The 24,229-nt window shown below is 35.5% G+C and overlaps 1 protein-coding gene across 1 annotated transcript in view; it reads left to right on the top strand.

The window, feature by feature from the left end:
* Arhgap15 (Rho GTPase activating protein 15) overlaps window positions 1-24,229 on the top strand; it is a 648,882-nt gene that overhangs the window by 433,707 nt on the left and 190,946 nt on the right. Inside the window, exon 11 of the mRNA XM_048345538.1 lies at window positions 6,056-6,133. Coding sequence (XP_048201495.1) covers window positions 6,056-6,133 — 78 coding nt within the window. The remainder of the gene's footprint in view (window positions 1-6,055; window positions 6,134-24,229) is intronic.

The raw sequence follows: 24,229 nt of genomic DNA, 5'->3' as shown, positions 1-24,229 counted from the left end.
TGGATCAGCTCTAGTAGGTTGGGGGTAGAGTCTATGGGATTCTTTAGGTATAGGATCATGTCATCTGCGAAGAGAGAAAGTGTAACTTCATCTTTTCCTATTTTGATCCCCTTTATATTTTCTTCTTGCCTGATTGCTCTGGCTAGGAATTCTAGTACTATGTTGAAGAGCAGGGGAGAGAGTGGACATCCCTGCCTTGTTCCTGATTTTAAAGGGAATGGCTTTAGTTTTTCACCATTTAGAGTTACGCTTGCTGTTGGTTTGTCATAAACTGCCTTGATTATATTCAGGAATGTTCCCTATAATCCCAGTTTTTCCAGGGTTTTTAGCATAAATGGGTGCTGGATTTTATCAAACACTTTTTCCGCATCCAGAGATAAAACCATGTGGTTCTTTACCTTGCTCTGGTTGATGTGGTGGATTACATTAATTGACTTGCGTATATTAAACCAACTTTGCATCCCTGGGATGAATCCAGTTTGATTGTGGTGTATGATTTTTTTGATGACCTGTTGAAGTCTATTGGCCAAAATTTTGTTGAGAATTTTTGCGTCTATGTTCATCAGGGAGATCGATCTGTAGTCCTCTTTTCGTGATTAGTCTCTGCCTGGTTTTGGGTTGAGGGTTATACTGACTTCATAGAATGAGTCTGGTAGTGAACATTCTCTTTCAATTTCATTGAAGAGTTTGAGAAATATTGGTGTGAGTTCTGTTTTGAAGGCCTTGTAGAATTCTGCAGTGAATCCGTCTGGACCTGGGCTTTTCTTGGATGGGAGATCATTTATTGCCGTTTCTATTTCAATACCGGATATGGGTCTGTTTAGAAGGTTTAAATCTTCATGGTTGAGTTTGGGGATATAAATTTTTTCTAGGGAATCATCCATTTCTTCCAAGTTCTTGAATTTGTTGGCATAAAGGTTTGCAAAATAGTCCCTTATTATTTTCTGAATTTTGGTTATTTCTGTGGTGATCTTACCTGTTTCATCTCTTATCTTGTTTATTTGAGTGTGCTGCCTTCGTTTTTTGGTCAGGTTTTCAAGGCGTCTGTCTATCTTGTTGATTTTTTCAAAGAACCAACTCTTTGTTTTGTTGATTCTTTCGATGTTTTTTTTGGTCTCTAATTGATTTAATTCTGATTTGATTTTAATTATTTCTTCCGTCTATTGACTTGGGGTTTGGCTTGTTGTTCTCTCTCCAGAAAATTAAGGTGCTTCCTTAAATTATTGAGTTGCTGTTTCTCCAGTTTGCTGATGTATGTACTCAGAGTTATAAATTTTCCTCTGAGTACTGCCTTTGCTGTGTCCCAAAGGAGCTGGTACTTTGTGTCCTCAACTTGGTTGAAGTCCATAAACATTTGAATTTCCATTTTAATTTCTTCAATGACCCACTGATGGTTCAGCAGTGTGTTGTTTAGTCTCCATGAATTGTAGGATTTTCTGTGGTGGCTGTTTGAGTTGAGCTCTAATTTTATTCCATTGTGGTCTGAGAGAATGCAGGGAATGGTTTTGATACTTCTGAATTTGTACAGATTTTCTTTGTGCCCTAGATGTGATCTATTTTGGAGAATGTTCCATGTGCTGCGGAGAAGAATGTGTATTGTTGTTGCTGGGTGGAATATCTGTAGATGTCGGTTAAGTCTAATTGGTCTATGCAATTATTTAGTACTGTGGTTTCTTTGTTCAGTTTTTGGCGTGTTGATCTTTCCAGAGGTGATAGTGGAGTGTTAAAGTCCCCAACTATCAATGTGTTTGGGTCTATGAGTGTTTTTAGAGTCAGTAGTGTTTGTTTGATGAAGTTGGGTGCTCCTGCATTTGGTGTGTAGATATTTAGAATGGTTATATCTTCCTGTAGGAGAGATCCCTTTACTAGTATGTAGTAACCTTCTTTGTCTCTTCTTACCTTTTTAAATTTGAAGTCAATTTTTTCTGATACTAGGATTGCAACTCCAGCCTGCTTATGGGAGCCATTTGCTTGATAGATTTGATTCCAGCCTTTCACTTTTAGAAGATGTTTACTTTTGCTGGATAGATGTGTCTCTTGGAGGCAGCAGAAAGATGGATCTTGATTTTTGATCCAACTTATGAGCCTATGTCGTTTGATTGGAGACTTAAGTCCATTAATGTTGAGAGTTAGGATTGAGAGATGATCGTTTGTTGCTTTCATTATCACTATCTTGTTTGAAGGTGTGTCTTCCCATTTCTTGATCTGATGTTTACTATTTAGGGTTCATTTCTCTGTCTGTATTGGGATCTTGATTATTTTCCCTGTATAGTACATCTTTGAAGATTTTCTGTAAAGCTGGTTTGGTGGAGATATATTGATTCAATTTTTCCTTACTGTGGAAGACTTTTATTTGACCTTCGGCTATGAATGAGAGTTTAGCTGAGTACAGAATTCTTGGTTGGTAGTTATTTTTATTTAGGGTTTGGTATACTTCATTCCCAGCTCTCCTTGCTTTCATGGTCTCTGCTGAGAAATCTGGGGTAATTCTGATTGCTTTTCCTTTATATGTGATTGTTTTCTTCTCCCTAACAGCTTTAAGGATTCTTTCCTTGTACTCTACTGATCCTGTTTTGATCACAATGTGTCGGTGGGATGTCCTACTCTGGTCTGGCCGATTTGGGGTTCTAAATGCTTCTTGTATCTGTAGAGGCCTTTCCTTCTGGATATTTGGGAAGTTCTCAGCTAATATTCTGTTAAATAGGTTGCCTATCCCATTAACCTCTTTCTCCAAGTTTTCCTCAATACCTATTATCCTTAAATTGGGCTTCCTGATCGTGTCTTGAATCTCCTGTAGACATCTGTTTTGTTGATTGGACTGTATTTGTATTGATTTTTGATCTTTCTCCATAGAATCTAAGGAATCTTCAGCTCCTGAAATTCGATCCTCTGCTTCAGTTAGTCGGGACTGTAGGCTAGCTACTTGATTTCGAATCTCTTTTCCTTCTGACTGGTCTTTCCTGATGATTTCCATGTCATTTTTTAGGTCTTGTATGGACTTCTTTACTTAATTAACTTCATTACTTTGGTTTTGAGAGTTGTCTCTCAAATCTTTAAGCTGGGTAGCTATCTTTTCATTTGACTCTTGAAGTTCATTTATCTTTCTATTTGTGGATGTCATGAAATTCTCCATTAATTTTTGCTTTGCCTCTTCACACTCTAGAATAATTGACTGAAGAGATTCAAACTTTTCATTTATCATGTTTATCAGTAGACTTTGTAGAGCATTTTGGGGGTTCTCTTCTATGTCTTTGATTGACTGCTCTGCTTCCTGCTTGGGGGATAAGACTTCATTGTTTGCCATCTTTCTTGTGTTCCTGCTGCCCATTTGAATTTGGAATGCCAGTCTACCAGCACGTTTTCTCTGCGATTTCAGGTTGTCCGTGCTCAGCCGCCGTCTGGAGTATTTCTCCCTGGTCTACGCTGCGTGCTTTAGCTACGCTGAGTGCGGTTGCTGTGCCTAGCGCTGTGCCGGTGCCGGCACTGGCGCTGCGGTGGTACGCCGCCCGGAGCTCAAATCTGTGTTTACAGATGAGCAAAGTCAATTTTTCCTTCCTGGCCAGAATCCCTGTACTGTTAGAACTTACTTTGGCTGTCTTTCTAGGAGTAAAAGTTTCTATGGGGTGAGAAAACTGCGATGTCAGAGGGAGCTCAGCTTGTGCTCTCCCAAAATGTCTTTAGAGAATTCCCAAATAGTTTCTTAGTGTTCTATGTAAAGAGAACTTAAAGTAGACTCTGAGAGAATGCACTTACTTAAATGTACACATTTTAATATTTTATACATATATTACATTATTTGAAATCTTACAGGTTAAAGTAAAATACCAAGTACCATATAACCACTTTGTTGTCAAAGTGAAGTACAGAGGGGTTACACTTTCATATGTAAGGCAGTGAGTATATTTCTTATCCAACTTGTTACCTCCACCCTCCCCCTCCCCTTTTCCCTCTTGCCCCCATGAGTTTTAAGTTGTTTATAACAAATGGTTTTGTAAGTATTGCTTTTGGAATGCTTTGTCTTTAAAACAAACAAATTTGAATCATTGTAGGTCAATGGAGCTATTTTGTACATTAGGAAGAAAGATTTTTTATATATTTATAAATATGTTTGCAACTATTGCCACTTATGTATCCCTCATAATCTATATTTCTCAGAATGATTAGCATATCAGTAATTTATTGTATATTTTAGGTAACTCTAGAATCCCTAATATCACATCAATGAATACATTTGCAAGCAGTGAATTATGTGCAAGCAGTGAATTATCCCAAGTTACTCCATTTTTATTATGTAGAAGAGTGAAAAACAGCAGTGAATTATTAGCCTAAATTATGACATAAAAACCAGTAGTGTTTATTAAGTTACATTCTTCTACTTTAACTAATTGATGAAATGTTTCTTACAATAGCAGAGATAGTCCTAATTTAAAGTATGTAAAGTTGAGGCTATGGCTCAACTGGATGAACACTTACATAGCATGAAGCTCTGAGTTCACCTCAGTACCACAGATAGAAAAACAATAAAAGATCTTGATTCATGTCAACAAAGAGCTTCATAAGACTTATTTGTTATACTCTGACAGTAATTTCTTCTAATTTATTAACATTTACTATTGACAGTTACAACAATTAACAATAATGTTGCACCACACCTCCCGGAGAGAATGTTGTGATTATGATCAGTACATTGGTTGGGAATATCATCAGGCCTGTCCTGCCCTCAGATGGCCTAGAGACATCAGAATATATGCTTCTGCTATTAATATTGTACTATTCATATTTCTGAGAGACATTAATAGTGCTTAAATAAGTATTTCTCTTTACATTTTCTTGTATCTCTGTTTCTTAATTGATAACTATAGACACTATAAATATATGTGTCAAAATGGAGTAGTAGATTGTACAAATCCATTGACAGGTAAGTTATTCTCCTCAAAGATTTTTAAATCATCTAAAAGAACTACTACCATTTGGTCAGGATTTGATTTACAAAATGGAGCACCCATTATCAGTGTGACTTTTGAAGTTGTCAATTTGTTTTATATGTTGGATAGGGTTTTTCATTGCAGTTTCAAATCATCATATCAATATATGTTACGTAGTATTGATCACAAGAGAAACAGAGTAGGATGAGAGGGAATAAATGGAGAGAAAGAGAAGGGGGAGGAGGAGAAAAAGGAAGAGAGAAGTGTGGGAAGGGAGGAAAGGAAAGAGAAAAGAAGTGAACAGTGAAAAAAAAAGAAAAGAACTTATCTTTCTGAAAAAGAACAATAATTGACAGGCACTAGTGGTTCATACCTATAGAACTACCTACCCAGGAAGCTGAGATGTAAGAGTTGAGGTTCAAAACCAGACTAGTTAAGATCCACAAGATCCTTAGCTCAAATTCACCACCAAAAATCCCATAGTGGAGCTGTGGTTCAAGTAGTAGAGTGCTAGCTTTGAGCAAGAAAAACAAACATCTCATAGACAGCACCAATGCCCTCAGTTTAAGCCAAAAGCCTTAATTTTAAGGAAAGAAGGGTAGAAGGGAGGGAGAGAGGGAGGGAGGGAGGGAAGGAGGGAGGGAGGAAGGAAAGGAAAGAAATAAAAAGAGCAATAATATACATATGCCAATGCCAATTTTTCCCCAGTTTGATCCCTATGTTTTCCCTGGAAACAAATCTAAACTATGTTATGTAATATCATGCTCCCCATACCTTAATTTACAGTTCTGTAGATTCAAATTTATTCATACTTAACACTCACTGAACTTTTTTCTCGCTTCGGGGGATTAAAATTTTGATGGTTCCTTAGTTTTTACATCATAGAAATTTGGTTGCTCTATAAGGAAAAGTTATTCACTTGTAACTTTGCTTCCTTCCACACTTACATTTTATTTTACTTATTTTCTTCAGTGATTCTTTGACATTTATTGATAAACAATGAATCAATACTTGTAAATATATTAAACATGAATTTCACAAAACTATTTTGTTGTTTGATGATAACAGCTGATTTGTTAACATCTCAGTTCTTATATGAGCTAATATAAAATATGTCCCTTTGTTTTCAGGCCTAGATGTTGATGGAATATATCGAGTTAGTGGCAATCTTGCAACAATACAGAAGTTAAAGTTTATTGTTAACCAAGGTAAGTCATTTCTTCAGAATTTTTTCATTAGTTACATCACTAAAAAGAGTGCAAGTTTTATGCTATGTGAACTATGAACGATGATAACTCCTTGAAGGGAGAAAGTTGAAGAAATTAAAAGATATCACTAGAGAAGTAAAAATAACCAGTTTACTTGGAAATCAATAGAGAAAGAGAAACTCATAATATATATGAAATAAATAATGTGTACAGTATGGCATACTTTAAATGGAAGAAAATAATAAGAAAACTAAAGAAAGAAAACGAGTATGAAAAATGCTAGTTTATTATATAAGGAGTGAAATAAAATGAATGAATAAATATTAACAAAATCACAGATATCAGAAAATATCTATTGGATACCAAAAGACTTACAAATTAAGACATGAATATGGTTTTAAACAGCTACAAATTAAACTATGGCTAAAATCTGAAGAACAGCAACAAAAGTTTAGATGTGGAGCCACAGAAAGCTTCATTCCTTTCAGGTGGGAATGCAAAAGAGAAAAGTCATTTGGGAAGATATTTTGTCGATTTTCTGTGAAACGAATCACTTTTATAGCATTATCCAGCATTCATATGACTTGCTATTTTCTCAAATGAGTGAAATGTTATAATGACATGAAATTCACACACCAAATATTATTGCAATTGTATTCATACTTGATAAAACATAGACTTGTCTAACATTTACCAGATTCTATTCTCAGCACCGCCACTATCACTCCTACAACAAAAGAAACTTTTGTACGTTGTGTTCAATTTTTCTATAAACCTGAGAGTACCTATCAAAAGTATATTAATTTTAGGAAATAATGCTGGCTCATATCAGTAATCGCAATTAATTGGGTGGTGATAGGAGACTTATAGTGGCCTGAGTTCAGCTAGGTCAAAAGCAATAGATTCCATCTAAAAACACGTGTGTAGTACAAAACGCTTGGGTGCATCTTAAGTGGTAGAATGTTTGCCTAGAAAGCATGAATCCTTCAGTTCAAACTTCAGTACTGAAAATAAAGGTCTATTAATTTAAAAATAGGATTAGGAAATTAAAAATGAGAAGGCCTAGAATCATCATAAGATTTTATTATGGGCAACTCATAAATGTTCTTATCAGACTAATGAGGTAGACAATGGACTTCTTTGTGTCCTTCACATCTTATTTGGCCCTCCATAATGCCCTCGTTCCTTTTCCAGAAAGAACAGTGGTGGAAGAATAATTTGGGAACTTTTGTAAAAACTAGCATATATGGTATTCCCTCAGCTGTGTGATAGGTTCATATAAGTTTTCCTTACAAACAAAAACAGTCTTCAGAACCTCATAACCTGGCTTCTCTCCTAATTTCTAATGACTGCAAGACACTCTGAATTGACTTCATAATGCATTCTTTTTAAGAAAGTGCTAGACATTGAACCTAGGGCTTTCATATACTCTAACATCAAACTGTATCATCAGCCTCTCATGACACATTCTTAAGCTATACATGCATGTTTTCACACTATTTTGTCTCATAACTCTTTTGTATATTCTCTTTCCAGTTCACTAGATTATTTTTCTATATTTTCTTTCTTACACTACATATACAAGCTTCCTGACTAGAAGATTTCTTCATATTCTTCTAACCTTATTCCATAAGTCACTTCCTTCCAGAAACTTCCAGTCTGATTTCTTCTTTGTGATCACATTACACTGAAGATTAGTTGAATTTAAAGCAACATATTCATATCTAACATCTGAAATTGCATTTATTATAGACTTGTAGGTTCCATGCCATGTGTTAGGAAGATGATAAGCAAATGTACTCAGCAACTTTTACAGAAACATTAAAATTTGAGCCTCAGTATGTAAAAACAAGATACTGTTCAAAATGTTTGTTTCTCTAAAATACTGTAGTGTGAACCATGCATGCATTTTTCCCCACTAGCTAGTACTAGTTTTGAGGTCTCTCCTTTGAGGAGTTAACAGTATTTGGTACTTATTGAAATCTGTGTGTATGTGTGTGTGTGCCTGTACATATATTTGTTCTGCACGTAGATGACGTGTTAAAATTGGTGAACATTGGGCCTGGGAATATGGCCTAGTGGTTGCCTCCTATACATGAAGCCCTGGATTCGATTCCCCAGCACCACCTATATAGAAAATGGGCAGAAGTGGCACTGTGGCTGTGGTGGTAAAGTGCTAGACTTGAGCAAAAAGAAGCCAAGGACAGTGCTCAGGCCCTACGTCCAAGGCCCAGGACTGGCGCAAAAAAAAAAAAAAAATTGGTGAACATTAAACTTTCCCTCAGTCAACTCAACAGAAGTCAAATCATTCTGATAAGAGTTAACTGCAGTTCTTTTGGCTAGTTGCTCTCACATTTCTTGTTTCTGAGAATTTCTTTAGCTGAGAATATGTAAGAGCTAAACTTGCTAGCAAATCTGGCCTTTTGTCATCGAGAATGTCTTTCCTTCCTGGGAAAAACACAAAGCTAGAAATTATTTCATCGATTCATATTGGTCCTCTTGAACTAAAACCAGGGAGTCCTTTCTGTGTGTAAAAATTAGATACAATAGCTCCAGCCTCATTTTCATTCCTGTTTATAACCAGCTAAAATCGTTCTTGTAATATATTTCATACTGAAACCATATTCTGATAGTGATTCTAGACAACTGGGCAACACTTCTTCTGCAAAGAAGAAATCTCAAAACAGAAGCCATGTTAGAAACAATCACTAAATGCATCTCCTGCCTTTAAAAAATATGTTCAGCATTCTAAAAAGATTTCCAAAGAAAATATTAAACCTGTCCATCTTGTATTTGCAATCCAAACTTCTGTATCCTCTGAGGCTATGTACTGCTCATGTTTCCATAAAAGTTGACAATGTAAAGCTAGACAGAGGCCTGTGTCAGTATCTGATAGCACAAAATTGTCAGTAAACTGTCTTTCTGTTTTATAGCATTGTGAAATTACAACACATTCAACACAATTACGCTACATTAGGAATTTGATACTCGTCACCTTATCCAAATTGCATTGCACAATTTTTACGTAAAATTTTTGTATCAATCCCTTTCAAAATTTGCTAATCAGAGTGTCCACTGAATAGATTTTGCGGGATTGGTTTCTTAACCTTATTAGTATCACCGTACCCTGCCTTCTTTCCACATCAGGACTCTAACAACAAAGCTAACAAAGAAGACTACCACATCTTGGAACAAAGAGGCTGCACACACTGTGTGTGTGTGTGTGTGTGTGTGTGTGTGTGTGTGTATAAAATGATGATGCAGCCATAATTCCATAAAAAGAATAAAGTGGTATGCAAATGCTATGCATACAATTTTGTAGTCTAAGTTGGAACATAAATGAGTTTAGCATCTCCTACTTATATTAACACCTTTTATCTCCTCCATGTTCACCTTACACGATGCTTCTTTTTAAAGAGGCTCTCTCTATATATATTTAAATGAGTAATCCATACCCAGTATTAAACTTGAAAAAACCAAAACTGATTATAAAGATTTTCAAGAACAGTTGAATTTCAATTTCTGTGTTTAACTAACTTTCTTGAATGCTATAATCATCAGCAATTCTAAATACACCAGTTGAATGATTCAATTTGTTTTGGTTTTCTGTTTGACTCACTAAATCAGAAGGCATTAGATACCCTTATTATACTTCCAGATCAGATGACACACAAGTTAAATTCAAAGTGATCATTTTTGAAAGCTATTCTTAATTAAAACTAGTAATGACGATAATAAATATAATTATTATTATAGAAATAGCTAGTATTTTCATAACTTAATAGGTGCCACTGTACTAACTACCTTACATATATAATTCAATTTAGTCCTTTCTTCTGCTTTGTAGTATAGGTGCAATTATTATGGTCATTCTTAAAATGAGGAAGCTTTCTAGGCATGAGAGGATTGTGCTTCAAGCCATCTGAACAAATACGTTCTTGACCTCTCACTTCTACCAATACGTGACAAGGTGATTCACATTCCCAGCTACAGCAGAAAGAGTAAATTGGAAGATTGTCTTCCATGTATATGTGCAAGCAGGAGACAAGACCCTATGTCAGAAACAACTAAAGTGGGAGGGAAAAGGCCCAAAGACATAGCTCAAGAAGTGGGATGCCTGCCTAGCAAGCATGAAGCTGTGATTACAAAGCTCAGTACTATTGACATATAATATATCTTATAATATCATATAATATCATAAATATATAAACAAGTCTCACATTTTCATTGTTTCCCACATAGGATATAATTCACAGTGTTAGTACTAGGTTTCAGGTCCTTCTGATTCAGAACTAATGATGCAAACCACTGAAGTGATTCTGTATTTCCCATTCATGAGTTCTTGTTTGCATGCACATAAAAACAGATCTGAATCTCTTCATGCAACACACAGTTTGTAACTTTCTGTTTCCATACTGCTTCTCAGTGTTGGTAAGCGATAAGTACTACCATTGGAGTTTGGTGAAGATGGTTCAAAGAAAGAACTTGTTGGGAAAATGCCCAAAATCACAGTTATGAAGAAGCCTAGCAATGCCATTTTTCTGTAGGACTTTATATGTCTATGTTTGGACCAACAAACTACTTTAGCACAGTATTTTGTTTCAGCATTGAGGAAAGGCATTGAGAACTCTTGATTTTCTGGGCTACTGGTGCATTAGTGTGCGGGGCTTTGCCTTGTTTGTTGAGTTTGGTGACAGTTTTCAGTGACATTTTGCTGATGCAATTCTTCTTCTCTATGCATATATTCCACCAAAAAAACTAATCCATGACCTTAGATGTCAGCCTGTCATCAGCCTTTGTCATTGTGCTGATTTTTCAGAATGATCTGTGACCTCTTGGTGTTTTTCTAGAATGGGGTACTTTTGCAATGGACAGACTTGAGCATGGAGGATGATACATAACTACCTTGAGAACTTTTGACAGTGGGTCTTAGAAATCCGAGTCCGAATTCCCTCTCTCCCCCATATCAACACTTGATTTCAGCTGCCATCTAGGCTTATTGCCCAAACTCCAAATTCAGTTGAGACACTCTGTGATATTCTTAGACATCCTCTTTGACCCTTTAATAAAAAGAGAGAGAGAAGAGGGATTGGCATCCTTTTTGGAAATACCCGTTATGAAGATTCCCAAACCCATGAGCCAACAGGAAAACAATGAAGCACTGCAGGAAGAATTCATTGGGTCTTTTCCAGCCCGGTGTTTGTTAGTACACAGTCACAGATATTCTCTGTAGTATTTGCTTGAACTGGAGAAAATGAATTACTTGTGTTTTAGGTGTGCCTTCCATAGACAGTAATAAAATTCCAAAAAAGACCTCTTAGTTACCTTCTCCAGTATTTTAACACACTTGTTGTGTATGTGTGTGTGTTCACATGCATGTGTAAATGTTTGTTGTTTTAATTGGAAAGGATTTTTAAGTTAATTCACAACTTTGTACTCTGCCTATCTTTACCCACAGATATTTTATTGGCCTAATAATACACATTAGATGTTGGCTTAAAGGGATGGATTTGCTTATTTTGACAATGCTAAGAACAAAGTCCACTGAAAACAAACTACTAGAAAAACAATCCTGTGATAAACTACTTTTATATGAATTTGTACCTCAAAGCAATGTGTTAACTTAGTGGCTATCCCTGGGCTTTTCATATTATTTGCAGCATCACAATTCAATAAAAGAAAAGGAAAGTGAAAAGGAACTTGAACAACTGGGGATTTCATTATAAAATAGTAATGGAAAAAAATAAAGATTTGGAAAAGAATTTCAAAATTTCAAAGGAATTTCTTATAAAATACCTCTTGTATCAAGTCCATGCCTTTTTCTATTAAGTGAGTTTATATTGCTCTCTTATTATTTTTTAAATGATTATTTCCTTAAGCCTACCTCAATCTCACCAGCAACCACAGCAACAACAAAATAAACTATGTTATTTGCTTTATTCCATTCTGCAGGGCAAATTTTTTCTATTGGTAAATCAAAGCTTTGATATTGCACCTTTTTAGCTTCCATGTGACAAGATTATCTTTTAACAATGATTTATTTTCCCATTAAAGCTGAAAAGACCACTTGATCATAAAAAGCACAGACTCTAACATCCCTTCTAGGCTTTGCAGACTTTCTTTGACCTAACTTTTTAGATACATTGAGTCACAGGGCTCAAAGTCTATTGACGGTAAATTTGAGCACTTTCTAGCTGCTTACAAATATGTATTGTCATTAGCAAAGAATCCTGAACACAGAATTCAAGACAAGGAGCATTTCACATTCATGCATTCCTATATAGTCTCTAGTTTTTGCATTATATCATGTATTCCAAAAGCAAGTTTACGAGTCCCTTTAGTTTCTAAGGTACAAAAATTCTGGCTACTCATTTAAGAGAAAAATCTTGCCATGCTTTTGTTGTGAGTTGTATTTTATAACCCGTTGCAAAATGTGTGATAAGAATCACTTAAAAGTGAGCCAGACCCAAAGAAACATGGACTCTATGATCTCCTTCATAGGGAATAATTAGCACAGGTTTAGGCAAGTCACAGCAGAGGATCACAAGAGCCCAATAGCTATACCCTTATGAACACATAAGATGATGCTAAGTGAAATGAACTCCATGTTATGGAAATGATTGTTATATCACTATTGTAACTACTTTCAACATGCTATGTGTAACCGTAGCCTCTATTATTGATGATCTTCTTGTATCCCCTTCCTGTGCTTGTACCTCTACTATCTCTGTATCTTATCTGAGTACATTGGAAACCGTGTATACTGGTATTAGAACTAGGAATCTGAAAGGGAATACCAAAATCGAGAGACACAGGGTAAAAAAGACAACTACAAAAGCAATACTTGCAAAACTGTTTGGTGTAAATGAACTGAACAACTCATGGGGAGGAAAGGGAAAGGGTGAGGGCGGAGGAGGGAATGAAGGAGGAGATAACAAACAATACAAGAAATGTATCTAATGCCTAACATATGAAACTGTAACCTCTTTGTACATAAGTTTGACAATAAAAATTTAAAAAAAAGAATATGACTTAATGTTATATTAAAGGCCTAGACCCCATGTAGAGAAAGAACACCAGTAAAGAAACAAGGGTCTTCCTCCTTACCATAGTTCTGATCTATGCTTTTAGTTTAATAGAATTTATTTGACCTGTTGACATTCAGAATTTCAATTTCCAAAATGGGAATAATAAAGAAAATATCAGAACTTAAATACTAAATCAGTTTCGTGATAGTTGTGATTTGCTTTAATTAAGATGACAACAAAATATATTAAATAAGATAAAGTTTAATTTGTTTTTATAATAACTCAATAATATTAATATTTAATAATCAAATATTGGTGTGGGCTTCTCTCTTTCTCTGTGTGTGTGTGTGCATGTGTGTGTGTGTGTGTGTGTGTGTGTGTGTGCTGGTCCTGGGACTTAAACTCTTGGCGTGGGTACTGTCGTTGAGTTTTGATGCTCAAGGCTAGCATTCGACCAGTTGAGCCACAGCTCCACTTTCAGCATTGGGGTAGTTTATTAAAAGTAAGAGTCTCATGGACTTTCTTGCATAAACTGGCTTCAAACCATGACCTTTTACTCAGCGTCCTCATTAGCTTCAATTACAAGCATAAGCTACCAGCATCAGGATCAAATATTGTTATTGCCTTATATGTGACTAAATTTTCTTCGATGATAAGATTTTTTTTCCTAGAAGAAATACCAACCAAATGTAGGAAAACTTTGAAAACTTCATTCTATAATAAAGATTTATCCCATTACTTATTAAAATTCATAGAATCTTGGATTCTAAGACACAAGAGAAACTTCCTTCGTCAATGAGTAAAATATACTGAGCGTTTAGGCCATATAGAGGTAGGGGTGTGTGTGGGGGGGGGGGGTGTTTTAGGGTTTGAACTCCAGGCATGGTTAAGAATCTACCACTCAATCCATGGTTCCACTTCTGGCTGTGTGTGTGTGTGTGTGTGTGTGTGTGTGTGTGTGTGTGTATGTGTGTTTAATTGAGATGAGAGTATAACAGTCTTTACTGTTCAGGCTGGCTTCCAACTATGATATTCAAATCTCACCCTCCTCAGTAGCTAGGATTATAGGTGTAAACCACTGGCAACCAGCTATAATGTAAGTTTTTTGGTTTGTTTTTTAAAACATTTTCCCTCTAGGCAGATTCACACTGTTTTGTTGTTTTGTTTTGTCAGTTATGAGATTTGATCTCAGGGTGTGGGCACTGTCCCTGAGCTCTTTCACTCAAGGCTGCTCTCTACCACTATGAGCCATAGATCTACTTCCAGTTTGATGCTAATTTCTTGGATATAAGAGTCTCATGGCCTTTGTTTCCTGGGCTAGCTTTGAACTGCGATCCTCAGATCTCAGCCTCGTGAGTACCTAGTATTACAGGTGTGAGCCACCAGCACAGGGCAGATTCGCACAGTTTTAGCACAATTGAGTTATTTGTGGTTTAAACTGAAGGCCTTAGTGTACCATGACTGGCCAGAGGACTTACAGACCTGTTCATAGGCCATCTCATAGACTAGTAACAAAACAAATAATATAATCCTCTATCACATAATTTTGAAAGTCATATCCCACTACCTTTGCTTTATTATGTTGCTTGGAATCAAGGAAGGTTTCACCCATGCCTGAGATGCAAAGACTTTGCAAAGCATGAATTCAAGGAAGGGAAATAATTGGGGACATCTTTGAGCCTTTGAGCCTTTGCTACAAAGAGTCACATGATAGAGCTTTTCAAAAATAAGCATTTTGGAGCTTACTCATGGAAACTCATGTGAAATAACATTTCAAGATGCAGTCAGCTATAAATATTTATTTTGAAAGAAAAACTCAAAAGGTGAGTCAAGCAAGTTCACAGTCATATTGAGAACCTCCTGCACAATATCCAGCTATGTCTGCTCTAGCTCTCAAGTGGAAACATGATTCACCAAGACATAAAATATGAATTTTGAAGAAAACAGAATTAGAATATCAATTCATTTGGTCAACCAATTATTTTAGCCAGAAGATTTCTCTTGTATTACTGACTAATAAAATAATGCTCACTGATTTCTATAAACTTAGTCATTGTATAATTTCTTCTATTTCTGTCATTAAAATTACTGACATACATTTCATCACCAAAATCATTTGTAGATTTTTGGACTAAGTGAACAGGAGAAATGTCTTACCTAGGAAATTTCTAGCAAAACTAAAAAGTAAATGCAAAGTGTAACATAATCCTAAGAAGGCTGTTAACAAGTGTAACATTTAATTGAGAATCTATTATACAATAGGTACTCAAAGTTAGAGGTATCTTTGACCCTCCTAAAAGTAAGCAAGGTAGATAAAGTTTGTTCTCTACATTATTCATAGGAGAAAATGGTAAGTTCCAAAAGTTTAAGTATCTTTTCTAAGATTACAAAATTAATACAAAATGAAACCAGGGCACAAATATTAATAGATAGGTAGATAGATAGATAGATGGATAGATAGATAGATAGATAGATAGATAGATAGATAGATAGATAGATGAGCGTGTGAGTTTTAGATCTAGATCCTAGATCTAGATATATACTCTGGTTACTTGATGCAAATTACCATGGGAGAGGGAGTAGAATATTTTCTTTGTTTTAATATCAAAGAGTCAAAACACATTTATTCTAGATATAACACTGTGTTTACCTGGTGTCCACATACGAAATCTTTTATAAGAGAAATTCTATTTTAAGATGTTCTTTTAATAAATAATCTTAACTACCTATGAGTTATTCCAGAGTAAAACCTTGATTCATCTGTCTCCAAACTAGCAAACTGCCTGATGTTTCAAATGTAATGAAGTAAAGGTTGCTCCTTCAAAATAGAATAAGAGAATGATGGGCTACAATAATACAAATCTACTCTATCTCAAATTCTCTCCATGGTATATTGTGTGTTTTCCATCTGTATTCCTGGGGGCGGGGGGAATTTACGTTAAATTGTATGTTCTAGAAGCTACCAGATTCCTATGAAATACCACTTAAATTTAAATTAGATTAACAGAAACATGCCATATAAATAGTGAAAAAACCCAAATCTCCAATCTTTGCCTCCATGAAACAATGCTTGAGGAGAGATGTTGGCTCCTCTACTAGCATGCTGTTAGCATTTAAACATGTCAGGCATGCCATCAGAAACAATGGCATGATTTGGTTTGCCATCCTGGCCTTCCAAAACGTTGCCTATTTAGAAAGAAAACTAAATTAGAAATACATCAGGAACTAAGACAAGTGACCTTTCTGGTTCTACAGAACCTCCATATTCATGTGTATTCCAATCTACTGGCAACGAATATTAGGAAAAATAGTGAGAAAATGCCAGAATCTGCAGGCTTCCCAAGTTCTGCCTTCTTAGATAGCAGCAGGGATTGCTGGAGGTGTCCTTCTTGCTGTGTTTTGTCTATATGATTCTTCATATAGGCTTCATGTGGGCTTATTCATCTCTGCTAAATTCTTCCTTCTGAATCTATTGTTTTCATGTTCTGGCAACCATAGATATTTCACTGATCTTTCTTTGCTCAGGATATTAGAATCTACTGTCTTATAGTCCTTTTGGTTGGCAAGTGCCTACATATTATTACAGGATAGGCCCCAAGAGATCAGGAGATCTAACCTTCAGATAGGGTTTACAGATGGAAGTCACCTCCTGAACACAAATCTCATGGTTTCTGCAGTAAATTTCAGTATGTATTAATTGTTTCTTCTATTGCACTCCAATTGACTTTTGTACCTGTGGTTCAATTCTGGGTTTACTCTATTTTACATTCCATATCTCACCCTTATGGTTGCCTATGGGTTCCCTATTATACTCAATAATATACCTGCCACATCCTCTTATTTCTGCTTGCCAAAATACTCAATCTTTCACTCTTTATTCTTAGATCTATGTCTGGCTTGAAACCTGAGTCAATCACCACTCAAAGGACAGAAGGGCCAAGTGTGCTTTTGTATCCTTCAGGAAATTCTCATCCTCAGGGCTGACACTTGACAGACACTGAGTCTTTAAAAAATCACTTTCTCAATACACACACATGCATCATCCTTTCTCCTCTTCATTGTTTCCCTTCTTCCTATACTTTGTCCAATATCAGCACCTCTTTCTCCCACAGAACTGCCCAAACATTCCAAGATTGCACTTATTAGTCTGAATATTTTAGATACTAAGTGTTTAGCAAGAGGCTTCATTAGCAAGAGGATTTCAGTTTTCTTCTACTTTTGTCAGATAATGTTGACTCACTTAAACTCATACTGCTTCACTTACTATAACGTTTACCCTTGAGTTTCTGACTCTCTCTCTCCCCATCTATCTATCTATACATACATATATATATACACATATGCATATATATATACACATGTGTGTACATGTGTGCCCATCATGAGGCTTGAACTCAGAGCCTTGGCACTGTCCCTGAGCTTCTTTTGCTCAAGTCTAGCACTGCCTCAGCACCACTTCTAACCTATGTAATTTATTGAAGATGAGTCTCATGGACTTTTCCCAGGCTGGCTTTGAACTCTAATCCTAATGTCTCATCCTCCTGAGTAGCTGGGATTATAGCTGTGAGCCATCAGTGCCCAGCTGGAACCTATATATTTTATCAAGTTATATTGAATCCTAAATCTAAGTGTACTTTATGATAACATCACATTCACTAATAATCTAGTAACCTAAGGAAAGAATAGGCTACAAAGGCTGTAAAATGCAGCTAATATGCACAACGCCACATAGAAAACCAACTAAAGTACTTAATAATTGGCAAACTGTACTAGCTAGAAAAGTTCAAATTATAAAACTCAAAAATAAAATAATAATACTTCTAGATGTCTTTTTTATTTTTATTTTTTGCCAGTGATGGGCCTTGAACTCAGGGCTTGAGCACTGTCCTTGACTTCTTTTTTGCTCAAGGCTAGCACTCTGCCACTTGAGCCACAGAACCACTTCTGGCCATTTTCTATATACGTGGTGCTGAGGAATCGAACCTAGGGTTTCATGTATACGAGGCAAGCACTCTTGCCACTAGGCCATAACCTCAGCCCTTCTAGATTTCTTTCTATCTCTTCATTTATATCACCTTGTATTGTTATAGAAGAAACAACATTTAAGTACTTTTTTCCTTTTGCTGGGATAAGAAAAGGAAATGCTACCATGCAGCTTCATGACACAAAAGTCTGTAATGGTATTAATGAACTTTTCAAATGCTAATTTTAATGCTTATTCCAACAAAAAGATGCCTTAAAGCAAAACTTCCCATTTCTTATCTGCTAAAAGCAATGTGTTTGCATTCCTTACAAAATAAAATGGTTGAAATGAAGGGTTTTTTGTGTTTTCTTTTTAAATGCTTGAAAGTTTCAAGGACTTTTCTTGTTCACAGTTATACTTCTGGAGGAAAGAAATTTATAAAATTGCATCACTTAATGGTCCCACTGCTAGAAAATGGAAGTACTACCCAATATGTTCCACTGTTGGAACATCAAAAATAACACACAAACTACAAATATGTTAGCCAATTGAGAGCATTTATTAACTAAATAATTTAATAATAAAGAAAATGCCTACTTGATTAATTGTTACAGAGTAAAAATTACAATAAAACTGTCTTGATCAGTGCTTTGCAGAAGCGCCATTACTGTCTGTGCAGTTGTTTAACAAGGATTTAATTGGAAAGATAAGTGAATGCACATTTAAAAGTATTGTTAATTTGCTTTATAATCACCCCATCCTTCACAGTATTGACAGCACGAGGCACAAACCCCTTTCTGTTTTACAAGTATTATTTTCCATATGTGCACAATAAATTCTGAAGCAGTAATTGGAAATTTTATGGGTTCCAACATACCTAGTATAGTGGTTGTATAGAGGTACACTTTCTTTATAAAAGGTAACCCAATTCTAGCTGTGGGAAACAAGTGATAAACCTTTCTCGATTTTCCCCATCCACTACAGATCAGAATCATACTTTGTCCATTTCTAGAAAAAAAAATGTTGCCTCATGTATTTTATGTCTGACAACATAAGGATTGAGCTGGGGAGATGGAATTATTTTTAGTCAGTAACTGCATTGCTTTTGTTAAACTGTATGTATACATCCAGGGTCCTCTCCTATGGTGGCATTTAGACTGTAGCTGAGAAACAGTTCACTTTAATTTATTGTAGGAGATAAGGAAACAAGGCAAAGAACAGTTTGTATGATTGACATCTGCATCTACAATTGCAATCACATACAGCCCTGACCCCACATACTCATTAGAGGGAGGAATCATCTGGTGGGAATCCTTTACAAAGCAGTATGAGTCAAATGCCTGATATTTCTAAGTGGAAATTTTATTAACAAGGTTCTGATGCCTAAAACCCAGGACTGGATTTACAATAGAGTCTAAAGCTGCTGGTTTGGAAGCAGGTCATTGCTTAGTCCAAAAGTAGAAAATGACAGAGGGCCTAACATATTTTCTGACATTGAGAGAATGACTCCTCAGGTTTTATTTCAGGTGTAAAGAAATACAAGAATGAGTCTTGCCTTGGAAATGGGGGCATGTAATTGAACAAGACTTGGTCCAATTGCTGGTTTCTGCTCTACTGATAATACCTGCCCATTTTGATGAGTGGCAACTGTCCCCAGATTGTCTCATCTCGAGAGCAGTAATGCCATGAAAAGATAAGGGGAACATGGTTAATGTCCCTCTTGACCACAGATGCATCCTGCTAGGATTGGGGGAAAAAATCTGTAAGCTAATTTTAGATATGACAACAAACACTTCAACTAGGAAAGTTTAGAAATGATTTTGACCAATATTTTGTCAAAATACCTTCTATATGAGAAGAACTTTGACCCCTTGATATAACGTATTATTTCTTCATGTAATTGTGAAGATTTTGTTTGTATCATCAGTTTGGTTATGCATTTGAACTTCTTGCATTTACATTATCTTTCTATACTTGCAGAGTAAAATTGATACATATTGAGTTAAATGCTATGTCAATATCAACTTATTGTGTGACTTCATTCCTGCAGACATGTGTATACAACACACACAATATACATCTCTATGTTTACTAAAGTATTTTTGGGTTCTGAATTTCACCTTCCCTGTATATATGTATGTGTGTATATATGTGAATAAATGTGTGTACATATATATATACAGTTTTGTGTTATAGAAACTGTACAGAGACACACATGGGTATAACCTTGAACAATTATTTTTATTTCTCTTTCAAATTCTCCATCAGAGCCATGAGTTGTATAACCATTTGTCTCCAGTGGAAATATCTTTGGGACCAATACCTTTATATGCCCCATTTCAACTAGACTGGACAGAGATTGGTACAATAATGAAATGTCCAGCTGCCCTTTAATTAACTGAAATGAGAGAAATGCAATATTTGATGAGAGAACTAAGAGTCTATGAGTGATAATTGGGAGAGTATATGTTTGTGTGCCTTCCTGCATATGATGGAACCATGGGGTGCAGGAAAGAGATGAGGCTTTTTTATGCTCCAGTAGGGGGAGCTTTCTTCTCCCTACTGTAAAAACAGCATGGTGCATGTGTTTAAATATGCCATGCTAAAATGCAGACTTTTCATTTTCATTTTGCAAGTGGGAAATTTCACTATGTGATGGGCACATTACTCTTCTTAGCGACACATTCTGTACAAACTCATTTGGGAAAGAATAGGAAATTTAGAATACTGCCTTCATATTTCTTCTGGAAATGTTAGCCTGAATCTATTATTTCCAAACCTGATGAGGATTACAGTTCATTTGTATTTCACAGCAACTCATATTGTATTCTGTATTGTGAAGTAAATAAGAGATGATACTGTTCTAATAGTGCTTGTATTTTACTTTCCATATGAATAGTTTTATTCTGGGGCACTAGGGAAGGAAAAGGAAGCTGAGATTGGAGTACTCGATTTAGCTTTCTCTAGATGCAATGTGTTATTCTGACAAAGAAGTGCCCTGAATTATTTTTATAAATAATCTAAACTGGAGGAGGTGGAATATAAACTCACTTAGGTCACTGAACATATCCATATTCAAATGATATTATAAAAAGTACCGTTCAGTAACAGCCAAAGCTCTATCTTATTTAACTACATTTAAAATAACTATGGACTAACTTGATTTGATGGCAGTGTAGGTGGGTGCTTCTGTGCCACTGAAGGAAATTCTTTACAAAATAATTTCCCATCAATGTTTCACTCTGCTGGACATGCCACAGTAAGAAAACCAACTATAAGGCAGGAGAGGCAAGTACTTTCACCTTTTGTACTTAATACAATTGATTGTTAGTGACTTATTAGATGTTTGTGTTAAAGAAGGATACTGAAGCACTGTCCTAAATAATCGAGACAGCATTCTATGGCCCATTAGTGTCAATTAGCATGGGCACTAAAGCTTCAATATGCACATAACATACTTTCTGTTTCTGGGCTAAGGTGCTGGAGTAAGACAATTTGACTATGCAAATACCACATAGAGATGACATATTATAGGAACATCATGGGCAGCCTAGCACATAATATAGTAAGTCTTCAAAGGAACTGAATAAAGAACAAAAAAAATGGAAAAGTCAGAACAGAGGAAGATTATATGATGATAAAGATTGAAGAACATGAAACTCTAGGGAAGCTTAAAGACAAAATAAGAAACCTGACTCTAACAATGGCTTGGATAAAAACAAAGAAATGACATAAAACCCTCACACTTTACTGAACCACGTAATGAGATGCAGCTCTGTTTTACTAATTAAATTCTTCTTTTGACATAAGGTGAAACTAGTATAATTTTGATGCTCATTCAATATGCAAAGTATGTTTTAAGTTAATTGCCATTGGAAATAAGGCCCCAAGACAATTAATGACATTAGCTGATAACCATCAACACTATCATTTTGGCTCTGGATTTGCCATTAAACTAAGGCTAGAACTAACCCTAACTAGAAGGTGAAAGGAAATCACCTGAAATATAAAAGTAAAATCTTCCTACTTTTCTTTCACTTACTTTGGGCTCAGGCTAATGAGCTTCATTTCAGACAGACTAAGAAAAAAAAAATAGTTGATACTCATTGTCTGCACCTGACCTAACATTCAATCGTTTATTTAAGTTGATTAGTGTCCTTTCAATTCTTTTTTTTTTTCCTTTTTTGTTTTTTGGCGGGGGGAGAGGGTGTGCGGAGCTTGAACTCATGGCCTGGGCACTGTCTCTGAGTTTGTTTTTTGTTGTTGCTGTTGTTCTAGGCTAGTACTCTAAGACTGAGCCAAAGCTCCAGTTCCATTTTGTCCCTGGGGGGAGGGGGGAGTGGTTAATTGGACATAAGAGTCTCATGGACTTTCCAGCCTTGATTGGTTTTGAACTGAGATCCCCAAATCACATCTTCCTGAGCTAGAATTACAGATGTGATCCACCAGCAGTCAGCTAGCTCAGTCATTCTTACCAGCCTAAATGCAGTCCCAGTCAATGGACATAATGAAGTATTGACTTGTAGTATATTTACATATTTGGTCTTTAATGTATGAATAATCAATAGCTAAAAATAGGAATTACTATTAGGAGCTTGAAGTTTTAAATAAAGCTTATATGTGAATCCATGAGGCATATGTTAACTTCAAGGCACAGAAATAAATAAATGTCCTGGCCATTCCATTAGTATATGGACTTTGAAATGTTTTAGGAAGAAGAAAACACATACTTGTAGGATTTTTTAGGTAACCAAGAGTGAAAAGACAAAAAGTACCATTTATACCAAACATATGATGGTCCCAGAGATATACAATTTCAACATACAGTAAGAAAAAACAAAGATATAACCTTGAGCAAGCAAAGGTAAATGCCAAGAGGGTCAGAATAATGCAGTAGAATTATATAGCTGAAAATCTAGTTAAGGTATGACAGCAAATACTGTCTAGAAAAATCTGTTACAGCATTGTTGAGGTATTCAATAACCTCATGCTGTCTAAAAATGCTTCCTAATTGTCTAGATACACAAAAATAGGGTCAGTTTTGGTTAGTGATTTTAGTCATTGTTATTGGCATCTGTGAAGAAGAAATGCTTTCTTCAAGAAGAGAAATCTGTTTAGTTTTTGTGTGTTGGGAACACATGAAAAAGCATCCAAATATAATGCAAATAATTGCAAACTGATGTATCCAGCTGCTTAAAACTTGAATAAATAATTTAGCTTTTACACATGGGTAACACTTGCTAAAAAACTACAGATCAGAACTCTTCTGTAAGAATCTATTTCATTTTGTTAATAGATGAGCTAATATGATAGGCATTTAATTGTATAATGTATTACTAGCCATTTTCTTTGGCATACCATTAGCTTTCAATAGTATTAATATTTAACATTTCATAATACACACTACAAAGTGTGTATAATATGCATAATAAGGCAAATGCTGTAAGACGACAATGATGCCTAAACTGTATTATAATTTTGTATTCAACTACAATGTATTGGATAACTAGGCATAATTATATCATTTGAATATTGAAGACAGTACTTAAAATTGATAGACAACATCTACATACATCAGATTCTCAGGAATGGTTAAATCATAGAGTATAAAGTTGTGATTAATATTTTCTATTGAATGGGAAACTCATTCAAATATAAGTTTGCTAGAGAAGATTGTAGCTCACTCAAAATCATAGACAATAAATGTCTTGGCAGATCTGATCTGTATGAATTTGACCTACCACAGTTTTTTCTCCTTGAGAAAACAGCATCACTACACATTACCTAGTCTGTTATGTTAGGGTTCTTCTATTCTTTCTATGTTGGCTAGATTTTACCCTTAATATTGACCAGTGTCCCCAGAAAAGTATGCCATGACCTCAAGGGAAACAAAGACAGAAAAAAATGAATCATGTTCTACAATCTATCCTTAATTTCTAGAAAACTTGTTTGAAGGATATGGCCTTATGGTCTAAATAATCTGGATTTTCTTATTTAGAAAAGACAATGCTAAGGCAAGAGCTAAGGGAAAGATGACTGTTTGAATTCTTATGAATAGATATTTTGAGGGTATGCTTTTAAGCAAGCATGAATTAGAGTTCTGAG

This window comes from Perognathus longimembris, chromosome 4, assembly GCF_023159225.1.
Source record: "Perognathus longimembris pacificus isolate PPM17 chromosome 4, ASM2315922v1, whole genome shotgun sequence".
Classification (NCBI taxonomy): domain Eukaryota; kingdom Metazoa; phylum Chordata; class Mammalia; order Rodentia; family Heteromyidae; genus Perognathus; species Perognathus longimembris.
Note: the sequence above shows the minus strand (reverse complement) of the source record. Positions and strands in the feature narration are given on the sequence as shown.